Consider the following 11,330-nt stretch of genomic DNA (forward strand, 5'->3'; position numbering starts at 1 on the left):
GCAGGTTAGCCTGCAGGCTAAAGCTGACAGCAGGTTAGCCTGCAGGCTAAAGCTGACAGCAGGTTAGCCTGCAGGCTAAAGCTGACAGCAGGTTAATATGTTAATATGCAAGCTAACTCTCCAGGTTGGTACAGCTTATGTTGAACCAGCTGTTTAGAGAAGTGGATCTCTAAAAATTGATTTACTGTGACATTGTATACAGTCAGGATTAGGGGTTTACGGGTAAGAGTTTTTGGTGATGTTTAGGTGTCGGGGTTGGCAGTTTTTTTAGGTCAACGTGTGGGCAAAGGTCACACTTTCATTACGTAACAGATTTCAGTGCAACACTATCGACATTTGATACTCCATTTATTTTTTTATTTTAAAAATGAAAAAGCCAGAATATGATGTAAATGCATCTCCTTGGTGCTGCAACAAGCCCTAACCCCACAAACAGGGGTGTCACTAATCTGAAGAAGAGAATTCATCTTTTACCTCTCTCCTAACATGAGGACATTAGCATCACTGGTTCTCCTGTTCTCTTCACTCGTGTGAATGAGGCCAAGCGGACTGATCTTCCCTAACCCTTCCCCACGGGGACCAATAAAGTACACTTTCTTCTTCTTTCTTTCTTCATCTTCTATTATCTAAGTTTTCCTGGCTGAGGCCCTGGCACTAACCTGACTATGACCCAGCTGTCCCCCAACCCTTTGCTTTTAAGTGTGGTCGATAACTGTAGCAAGGATTGCAGGCTGACAGTTTCTCCAGCACATGAACGTTTTTATATGTGTAAAACAGCATACAGCATACTGAGTGGCAGGCTTTTCAGCCCCACTCTCTCCAGCTCAGTGCTCCTCACTTCTCCTGTATAGCACACACCTCACTTCTCTGAGATCCTACTCATAGGGACGACATGATTAGGCCTTGGGGAACAGCTGTGTGCGTGAGGCTCCCCTGACATTGTGAACCCACTGCTCTGCCACAATGACTTTGTTTGTGATGCACTGGTGCTTGTTTCTCATTGGCGATGAGAAACACACTCCTTTGACTTTAACGTTAGCAGCTTCTTTTTGTTTCTGTGTGTAATGTTTGACTCCATGAAGCCTTTCATCACTCCTGCCATCAGACTAAGACCATCAGGTACCGGAACAGCTTCTTCCCCACAGCTGTCAGACTCCTGAACTCTGCCTCCTGACATCTGACCCACGTTAAACTCATGGACTGAACACACACACACACACACAATGGACAACTGTACCCTCAAACACACAATAATAACATGGACTGAACCACCACTCACAACCACTAGCACTTTATATAGCCTCTGTAGAAATTATCCACGTATCTCACTTATCTTAACTGCACTACTGTGTAACTCTGTGTAAATAATCATTCTGTACATACGATAATTTTTAATCCTACAACTGTTTACAACTTGCATAGTTCACATTTCTGTATAGTTGTATATCTCAGATTTCTGTAAAGTTATTTATTTCATATTCTGTATAGTTTTTAATATTTATATCCTGTTCATAGCCTGTACATAGTTTGTACTCACTACAGCCTGTACATACTTATAGTTATAGAATATTCATAACATACTTCATACCATGTACATTATAACATACCATAATAGACCCATTTCTGTAATATACTTACATATCTATATTATTGCTAATATTTATTGTAATACATCTATATCATGGCTAAAGCACTTCTGGATGGATGCAAACTGCATTTCGTTGCCCTGTACCTGTGCATGTGCAATGACAACAAAGTTGAATTCTATTCTTGTTCTTATTCTATTCTATCAGTATTGAAAATTAATGATTGCCCCTCTGATGGATGATGTCATTACTTTGTACCTACAGATGTCTGTCGCAGCGTTGGCAGCGGGGAGGAAATGCTTCAAACTCATGCACAGTGCTGTCGCTGCTCGGTGCACCCTGTGCCTTCATGGGCTCCTTGTCAGCTGGTCCTGTGGCCAAGTGAGTCCTTTTCAAATGCTCATCAATAAATCCATTTGTTCAGAAATACAAGAAATACACAGTCATCAATGTTTGAGGGCAGAATCCAGACTGTTAATACCACAGTTTTTTACTGAAACTGTGGTATTTTGGAGATTCTACACACACACATACACAGAAATGAACATTATCAACCTACTGAAATAAAAGACTTTCTGCTACTTATCTGGGATATTTATCTGCTCAGTTGTTTAACTGACTGTATTCTGATTAAAAAGTATTGCTTTAATTTTTAGCAGTATAAAGAAAAATGATACTGGCAGCCACCAGTCTTTAATTTGGTGTTTGTGTGATGAAAATTAAAAAATTCGAAGTTGATTCCTTCTTATTGCATTGACAAAATTCATTAAACTTCACCTCATACTTTAACCTCGATATCAAGTCGGTGAGACTGGAAAGCGTTCACAATGTTTAATAACTGCACCAGTGGCATCAGTTTGAAAGTGACTTCCCTTCTTTTTACATTCATGAGGAAACTGGACCTCTTACCTTAACCTGAGATTCAAACTTGTTTGAGAATTTTAGCAAATGCACGCGAGATATGAATTTTAAAATCTTACGATGCCTGATTCTGAAATTATCACGTTAACAGACCTAGGCGTCCATGCTGCCAGCCTGGCAGGGTGACAGCAATACCACATCAGAGCAGGTTAAAGGTGTGGAGATGGTTCTTGATGTTTGAAGCTGTGGTGAAGTACAAAGGGGGAAACTCCTCTGGTGCTCACGTTTACAAAGTGCTCTTCAAAGGGTAAAAAAAGGCAGCTCTTTGTTCACCAGCAGTTTCACCTGAGCACTAAAAACAGGAGATTTATCATCTTTATTTAACATCCAGTCAGAAAGTGCATTACTAACATACTTGTTACCACCTCTGACTTTAATTTTTCTGTCTGCCATGTGGAGGATCTGTGTTTCAGGAAGCCAAGTCAGTGTAAACAGTTACCTGTCTGTAGTTTTATTTTGGAAGATTTTCAGAAGTACTGCATCGATGTGTCTCTGCTGTCTGAGCACCCTCAGTGCTTCCTTCCAGCCTCCATGGTCATCAGCAACACCAGCACAGGAAGTCGCACTATCCTGCACATGAACAGGTGTGTTTGTGTCACTAACGGCATCTGTTTCAGGGTCATCATAGAGGAGCTCCGCCCCTCCCCTTCTGCCAGTCAGAGTTCGGGTTTCTGCCAGAGTTTTATTTTCGAGGGGACATGATCTTTTCTGTCTGTCTTTCTGTCAGTTTCATCATGGCTGACTTCTCGCAGCGGGACATCGATGTGTCAGCGGTGGTTTTGCAGGTCGAAGGTCAAACTCCATGTGCTTGTTGTGTGGTTTGTCCATCCACTGGAACTCGAACCGTCATTCTCTCCGATACGTAAGGCATCAGGTCGTCGAAGAGCTGCGATTTTCACAGCTCACGTTAGATATTAATTAATAATGATTATTACAATGATCGAGGTTTTCTTCCAGCCTGTTTGATCAGTGTGTTATTTCTGACATCATGCCCGGCTAATCAGCACCGCAGTGAAATAATTAGTCTTCCCTTTGTCAAAAATACATTTTTAGATAAAATTCTGCAGAATCTTTCCCGTTTCTTTTGATTCTCTTTCTGGTCACTTGAACAAACCCATCAGTGGTTCAGGTGAGGCTTTACTGATTGGATTGCACCACGCCCTCTCAGACTCTAAGCTCCATCCATTGGCTGCTGAAGGTGGATGAAACAAATACACTGATGAGTTTAGAGAATCTGTCATCAGGAAGCATGAAAACCTAAATGTCAGCCTAAATCTGGTCTAATGACAACTGGGCACATGAGCCACTGCAGAGCAATGGCTCCACCAATCAGATGAGGTGAATAACAGATGACTTTTTATCAGGTCAGAGGCGAAGTTGGAAAAAGTGGACCAAACTCTTTAAAGGAGTTTCCTAGAGCAGTTTGTGTGAAGGTCGCGTAGAGGAAACTGATGATGTTGGTATTCTTTTCGTTTTGACCTCAACAACCACTGTAGCTCATTCATTTCCAGTTTCTGTTAAAAAACGTCCTGGTTGAGATATCCACATCGAATGTTAGGTGAGCAAAAGAAAAGCGTGAAGCAGTCAGTAAAACCTTCAGGCAGGTAAACTGTTTATAAAGCAGCTTCCTTTTTCTCGCTGAGCCTTGTCACAAACTTTTCTGTTAGCTCTGCAGTGGTTTCTAGGGATAATTCATCATAAATTATTTAATTTCTCCCAAAGTATAAACAAGTTTATTAATCAAAAGTCAATCTGTATGGATTTTCTTCCACTATAAATAGAATAAGCAAAGATAAGCAAAACTGTGCAGGTGTTGTTGATCACACTTGAAGCCTAATATGGCGTCTTGTTGCAATAAACACCAAAGTATGCTTTTCTACAGTGGGCACCAGAGATGGGCAGTAGCGCGTTACTGTAATTCGATTACTTTTTTCAAGTAACAAGTAAAGTAAGGGATTACTATTGCAAAAAAGGTAATTAGATTACCGTTACTTTCCCGTAAGCACCCTGCGTTACTGTGTTACTAAAACCGTGATTTTTTTGCGAGGGTGTCTCATGACAATGATGTAAGCGAGTGCGACATTCGTGGCAACAGCTGTGTGCAGATCAAGAATGGATAATATATCGAGTCTGGGAGCGAGTATGACCGCGCAGCATTTAAAGCGTGGAAGTACTGACCTTACTTTGAGTTTAATTCTGTAAAAAGTGACAAAAACATTAGCTTCTGCTGTTCACTGCGTGGGAAGAAACTTCTTTTTACAGCGAAAAAAAACCCTAAACATCCGAGCAAGCACTGAGTACACTACCAGTGAATGGGAAGGAAATTCACAGACAAACTCGCGGGTTCTTCCACTGACCGCTGAGACACACCTGCACCAGGGCAAACATCCGCCTACCCCACTTTTTACTTGCACCTATTTGAAAGACTGAGTGTAAACACAAAAAAAATATTTTATTTTATGTGCTGGAATGTGCAGAAAATAGGTTTAAATGTTAAACAAATTACTTCCAGTCAGAGAATGTTGCAGATAATTAAATCTTTGCTTGATGCATAAAGTTAAAAGATTAAAACTAATAAAACAAATTTTAAAAAGAGCCTTTTCCGTTTGATTACATTTTATATGATGGATTAGGCAGAAAGTAGAATTGGGCTGAAAGATCTATCGCCTTATTACCTATTCAGGTTGTAAATCATGTTTTTAAAAAGTAACTAAGTAATTAATTACTTTTGAAAATAAGTAATCAGTAAAGTAACAGGATTACTTTTTTGGGGAAGTAATCAGTAATTAGTTACTGATTACTTTTTTCAAGTAACTCGACCAACACTGGTGGGCACTGAGGGACAAAGGCCTGAATATAAGAGATATTCATGGTTTAATGGTGAAATTGTTTTACATTGTTGTAGGAAAATACGAAATGAGTGGAGTGATTTATTGAAAACTGTGCAAACATAGCCACGATTCCACTGTGAGTTTTCCTATCCAGGTATCCATTTTATTGCACTGCCAGTGTGTTTGGGCAGATATTACTGCATGCTGGATCAAGATTCAAGATTCTTTATTTGTCACATGCATAATTATACAAGTACAACACACAGTGAAATGTGTCCTGAAAACGCTCCTGGGCTGTGCAAAAAGAAAACATTATACACAGTAAGTAAATATGTGCAAGGAAGACCTTACATGCAGTAAATGGGGCGACCATGGCTCAGGGGGTTTGGAAGCGTCTCTGTAACCAGAAGGTCGCCGGTTCGATCCCCAGGCTCTCTGTCCTGGTCGTTGTGTCCTTGGGCAAGACTCTTTACCCTACTTGCCTACTGGTGATGGCCAGAGGGGCCGATGGTGCGATATGGCAGCCTCGCTTCTGTCAGTCTGCCCCAGGGCAGCTGTGGCTACAACTGTAGCTGCCTCCACCAGTGTGTGAATGTGAGAGTGAATGAATAGTGGCATTGTAAAGCGCTTTGGGTGCCTTGAAAAGCGCTATATAAATCCAATCCATTATTATTATTATTATTGAGTGAATTATATAATTAAGTAAATTTAAATAAAATAAAACAATCTGGAAATTTAAGTTGAAAAACTGAGAATGTACATTGTGCGAGAGGGATGCTGAAGTGTCTTGTGCCGTAGTGTGGCAAGAAAGATCAGGCATGATATGAGGATGTGGTAAGAAAAAGTCCTGTCTCAGTCACTTATGGATGCTGTGAGTGGGGGGGCATGTCCTGATTTAACACCAGGATGGCCTGGGGAAAGAAGCTCCTCTTGAGTCTCTCTGTTTTTGCCTGGATGGTGTGGAACCTTCTGCCTGATTGCAGAAGTTGGAACTGTTCCTGGGATGGGACGAGTCCTTCAGTATCTGAGCTGCTCTGGACCAGCATCTCCTCATGTAAATGTCCTGTAAGGAGGGGACAGCAGCCCTGCAGCAGTGTTTTGCCGTACGGCTCACTCTCTGAAGAGCTTTTTGGCCTTGACAAAGCGGTTCCCATACCAGGATGTGATGTTCTCTGTGAGGATGCTCTCCACAGCGCCTGTGTACAATACAATACAATTTTATTTATATAGCACATTTAAAAAAAACCACAGGTATGCCAAAGTGCTTCACAGAGTTAGAGCAATACAAATAAAATATACTAACAGGCGGGTGACATAACTAACCAATAATACACCAGGCATAGTAGGCACAACCCGAAAGGCTGAAGGTTAAAACATTATAAATATTAATAAAGCGAAAAAGATAACTTACAGTACACCAAAAATGCGGGCTCTAGGAGGCGGGGAAAGTAAGGCTCTCCCCGCTCTGAACTCCTTCAGTTGTCGTAGGTGGTACAGGCGCTGCCTAGCCTCTTTGGACTGGACCTGAATGTGTGCAGACCATGTCAGGTCTGAGGAGATGTGGACACCAAGATACTTGAAGGACTGCACCCTCTCCACTGGAGCTCCTGATGATAATGGGCTTGTGGTCTCTGTGCTGACTACTGAAGTCCAACACCAGCTCCTTGGTTGAGCTAGAGGTGGTTGTCCTGGCACCACGATGCCAGATTCTTCACTTCATCCATGTAGGCCGCCTCATCGTTGTTGGAGACGGCACCCAACACCACTGTGTCGTCAGCAAACTTCACAATGGTGTTGGAGCCATGGGTGGCCACACAGTCTGAAGTGGGAGTAGAGCAGTGGCGAGAGGACACGCCCCTGTGACGCTCCGGTGTTGATGGTGATGTTGTCAGAGACACACCTACCCACCCTCACCACCTGAGTTCTGCCAGTGAGGAAGTCCAACACCCATGCACTCATACGACTGTTGAGTCCCAGATCCCTCAGCTTTTTGAACAGTCTGCTGGGCACTATTGTGTTAAACACTGAACTGTAATCAACAAACAGCATTCTCACATAGTTACCCTGTTTCTTGTCCACGTGGCTGAGTGTGGTGTGCAGGACGTGGGCGATGGCGTCCTCTGTGGATCTGTTGGGTCGGTAGGCGAACTGGAGCGAATCTGTGGTGTCTGCGATGGAGGAGGAGATGATGTTCTTCAGCAGCCTCTCGATCACCTTCATAACCACCGAAGTCAGTGCAACTGGCCGGTAGTCATTCAGGAATGAGGGCTTGTTGTTCTTGGGCACAGGGATGATGGTGGATCTCTTGAAGCATGTGGGGACCACAGACTTAGCCAGGAACTCGTTGAAGATGGAAGTGAACACACCTACTAGCTGGTCAGCACAGCAGACGGCCGGTGATGCCGTCTGGCCCCGCTGCTTTCCTTGTGTTCACGCTCTTCAGCCCCACTCAGATGCTCCGCAATGCTGGTCACTGGTCTCTCTCTTTCTCTCTCTGATGATGTCACCGTCCTCAGTTGTCAGGCAGTAGTTAGCATTAGCCACCTGGCAAACCTCGAAACGAGTGTAGAACTCATTCGGCTCGTTGGTGAATGCAGAATCAGCGTTGATCAGTGCAGTATCTATGGCTTTGTAGTCCGTGATGGTGCGTAGTCCATGCCACATGATTCTTGTGTTGCCCTGGTGAAAGCGAGACTCCACGTGCTCCCGCTACCAGCATTTGGCATCCCTCACCACGTGCCGCACACCATATGAAGCAGCTTTGTAGGCGCTCATATCCCCAGTGGTAAGACCGGTGCTGTAGGTGGCAGTCCTGGTGTTTACTGTTGTGCAGTTCGATCTGCCCACCCATGGTCTCTGGTTCGGGAATGACACAACTCTTGCAGTGGGGGATGATCTCCTCCGCTAATATGCTAGCGAAGCTAACTGCTACTTCCGTTACCTTGTTGATGTTGACTGCACATGCTCTGAACATGTTCCAGTCTACGTCGTTGAGTGCGTCCTGTAGCATAGCTTCTGATTGGGCAGACCAGCGTTTCACCTTCTTCGTGGTTACTTCGTCCCTCCATATATTTTGTTTATACTAAGGAATGAGGAAGATGGCGTTGTGGTCAGACTTTCCAAAGGCCGGGTGTGAAACAGCTTTTTAGTCCCGCCTGTATGGAGCCAGCACATTTCCTCCAGCGCTGCTTTGTTCTTCGACTCGGATGAGCATCCTGTCCTTTGTTGTTTCACACGCCGCTTAGTATCTCGGTCAGCCAGGACAGATCGGGTTTAAAAGTATCTAAGACTACATGTGCAAACTTGTTACAGATGTTGAGGAGCGATCTGCTGTCGTAAACTATAAAACCAGAAGATTTTGGAATGTAAAACAAAGCAATAAATAATTAAGCAGCTAAAAAAGTGCATAGTCTGTGTGGAGCAGTCAGGAAGGCGTCTGGACGTGGCCACGCCATCTTCCATCTGTCTCTGATGGAACTTTTCTAAGTTTATAACTCATCAGTTTATCAAAGATCTGAAACACCACTGACTAACCTGCAGCTGAAACCATGACAGAGCCTCCTTCGTGCCTCAGATGGCTGCAGACTCTGACTGTCTGACCTCCTGACCTCCTCGTACAGTACATACTGACCATGATGTGGATCCATCGCTCCATCAGACCTGTTCCTCTGATTTTCAGTCCAGCTCTTGTGTAATTTTCATGCCTTGGCCATTCCTCCTGTGTTCCTTCATTGAGAATAATTTCCTGACAGTTGCCCTTCCACTGAGACCATTTCTAATGAGACTTTAATGACAGTAGATGATCAGCTGAAGTTCCAGATTATCTGTCAGGTCTTTGCTTTTTTCCCCTTACTTAAGGACGTGACTTTCAGATACTGTTCATCTTCTCTGAACAGTTCTTTTTTTGTCCTCCAAGTTTCCTCAGCTTTTTAACACTAGGGATTATTTTCACTCTGGCCTGCAACAGTAAGGGCAACAGGCCTTTTTTTTTTTTTTTTTTTTAAAGAGGCTGAGTTCTCAGTGTATTTTTATTTTGACAACATTTTGAAACTGACCTGCAACAAAACTAATGAATTCATTATTGTGACATGATAGGGTGGGGCAAGGTCTCACAATGGGTTCACCCAAGACCTTGGCTGATGGTGACCCATGCTCATTTTTCATCTTGGCTCATGTGATTGCGTAGATGATCAACAGTGGGTCCATCACCCTCTTAGGGACACTACCAATAGGTCTTAAAAATCACCAATTGCTCTTAGAACTGAAGAGGCATCTCGGATGAGAGGTGAGACGTGTTGAGAAACGTAAAGAAGTCCACACGATTTTCTTTCCAAGCTCTTTAAATTATTGTAAATGTACAAGAGTGAAAGTTTATCACACCATCCACCTCTGCCTGTAATCCAGCATTCCCCTCAGCAGATATAAACACATTTACAGCAAATACAAAAATTGTTTCGGTCTATTTTGTCTTCCAGGGGCCAGAGCAGGCAACATTGAGGGAAATTTAAAACTGCTGGCTAAATGTAAACATGAATTCAGTAAAATTGTAATTCACTTCAGCAGTAATGACACCTGTTTACGTAATTCCGAGGTCACCAAAATCAATGTTGAATCGGTGCGTAACTTTGCCAAAACAATGTCAGACTCTGTAGTTTCCTCTGGTCCCCTCCCCAATCAGACCAGGAGTGACATGTTTAGCCGCATGTTCTCCTTAAATTGCTGGCTGTCTGAGTGGTGTCCCAGAAACGATGTGGGCTTCATAGATAATTGGCAAACCTTCTGGAGGAAACCTGGTCTTGTTAGGAGAGACAGCATCCATCCCACTTTGGATGGAGCAGCTCTCATTTCTGGAAATCTGCCCAAATTTATTAAACCCCCCAAAATATGACTATCCAGAGTTGGGACCAGGAAGCAGAGTTGTAGTCTTACACGCCTCTCTGCTAGACCTCAGTGCAGCCATTAGAGCGGGACTCTCCTGGGAACAACAAGCAGAAGCGGAGGTGCAGCAGACGTGGAGGAGCTGACCGAAGGCGCTTAGTTAGCAAAAGAAGGTTAACCCTCCCGGTCATACTCCTTGCCAATGTTCAGTCTTTGGAAAATAAAATAGACAAACTCCATGCTCGAATTTCCACACAAACGTCAGGAGTGCTCCATACTGTGTTTTTGCAAAATACTGGCTGGGGGAGAGAACACCCGATAACACCAGATGGCTACGGGGTCTTCAGAGCGGGCGAAGTGCTCCGGGCAGTGGCAAGATACGCGGCGGAGGAATGGCCGCCCTCATCAAACAATCGTGGTGTACTGACTGTAAGATCATTTCAAAATCCTGCTCTGAAAATGTGGAATTTCTGACTTTGATAAAGGCCTTGCTATTTGCCCAGAGAACTGCAGTGCATCATTGTGTGCAGTGTACATGCCTAAACTACATCAGTTTGTAACCTTCCCCACCACAGGAAATAAAATACTGGATCACTGTTACAGCAAGATCAGAAATGCCTTCTCAGCTGAACCAAAACCTAATTTCAGAAAGTTTAATCACCTGGCAATCTGGCTAAAACCCATATATAACAAAAAGCTCAAGACAAAACCAGTCACAGTCAGGCCTATTAATACCTGGACTGACAGTGCAAAAGCCAGTCTGCTGGGCAGAGCTGCTTAGAGACTACAGACTGGAGCATCTTCAAAGGAACAGCTAACAATATCCACGAATACACAGAGACTGTAAGCGACTACATAAACTGGTGTACGTGTATTTGTACCCCTCCCAGGACTGTGCGCAGGTTCCAAGGCCAAAAACCCTGGCTTAATGGAGACATTAAACTGGAAATAAGGGAGAGGAGGGAGGCCTTCAAGGCAGGAGATCAGATGGAGTATAAGAAAGCCCACTACGAACTGCAGAAGTCCATCAGAGTAGCAAAGTGAGCCCACTCAAAAAGAAAAAGAAACAAAGAAAAAAAACATCTTGTCTTTATCTTATAAAAAGTGTAACTTG

The 11,330-nt window shown here is 43.5% G+C and overlaps 1 protein-coding gene across 5 annotated transcripts in view; it reads left to right on the forward strand.

The window, feature by feature from the left end:
* khk (ketohexokinase) overlaps window positions 1-11,330 on the forward strand; it is a 17,185-nt gene that overhangs the window by 611 nt on the left and 5,244 nt on the right. Inside the window, exons 2-4 of one of the 5 annotated variants that reach the window (XM_005753648.1) lie at window positions 1,851-1,967; window positions 2,957-3,091; window positions 3,235-3,369. In XM_005753648.1, coding sequence (XP_005753705.1) covers window positions 1,851-1,967; window positions 2,957-3,091; window positions 3,235-3,369 — 387 coding nt within the window. The remainder of the gene's footprint in view (window positions 1-1,850; window positions 1,968-2,956; window positions 3,092-3,234; window positions 3,370-11,330) is intronic. The other 4 variants (XM_005753651.1, XM_005753650.1, XM_005753649.1 and 1 more) reach the window with 4 other exon arrangements.

Source organism: Pundamilia nyererei, unplaced genomic scaffold (assembly GCF_000239375.1).
Source record: "Pundamilia nyererei isolate P.nyererei 1_Seehausen unplaced genomic scaffold, PunNye1.0 scaffold00447, whole genome shotgun sequence".
Taxonomy (NCBI): Eukaryota; Metazoa; Chordata; class Actinopteri; order Cichliformes; family Cichlidae; genus Pundamilia; species Pundamilia nyererei.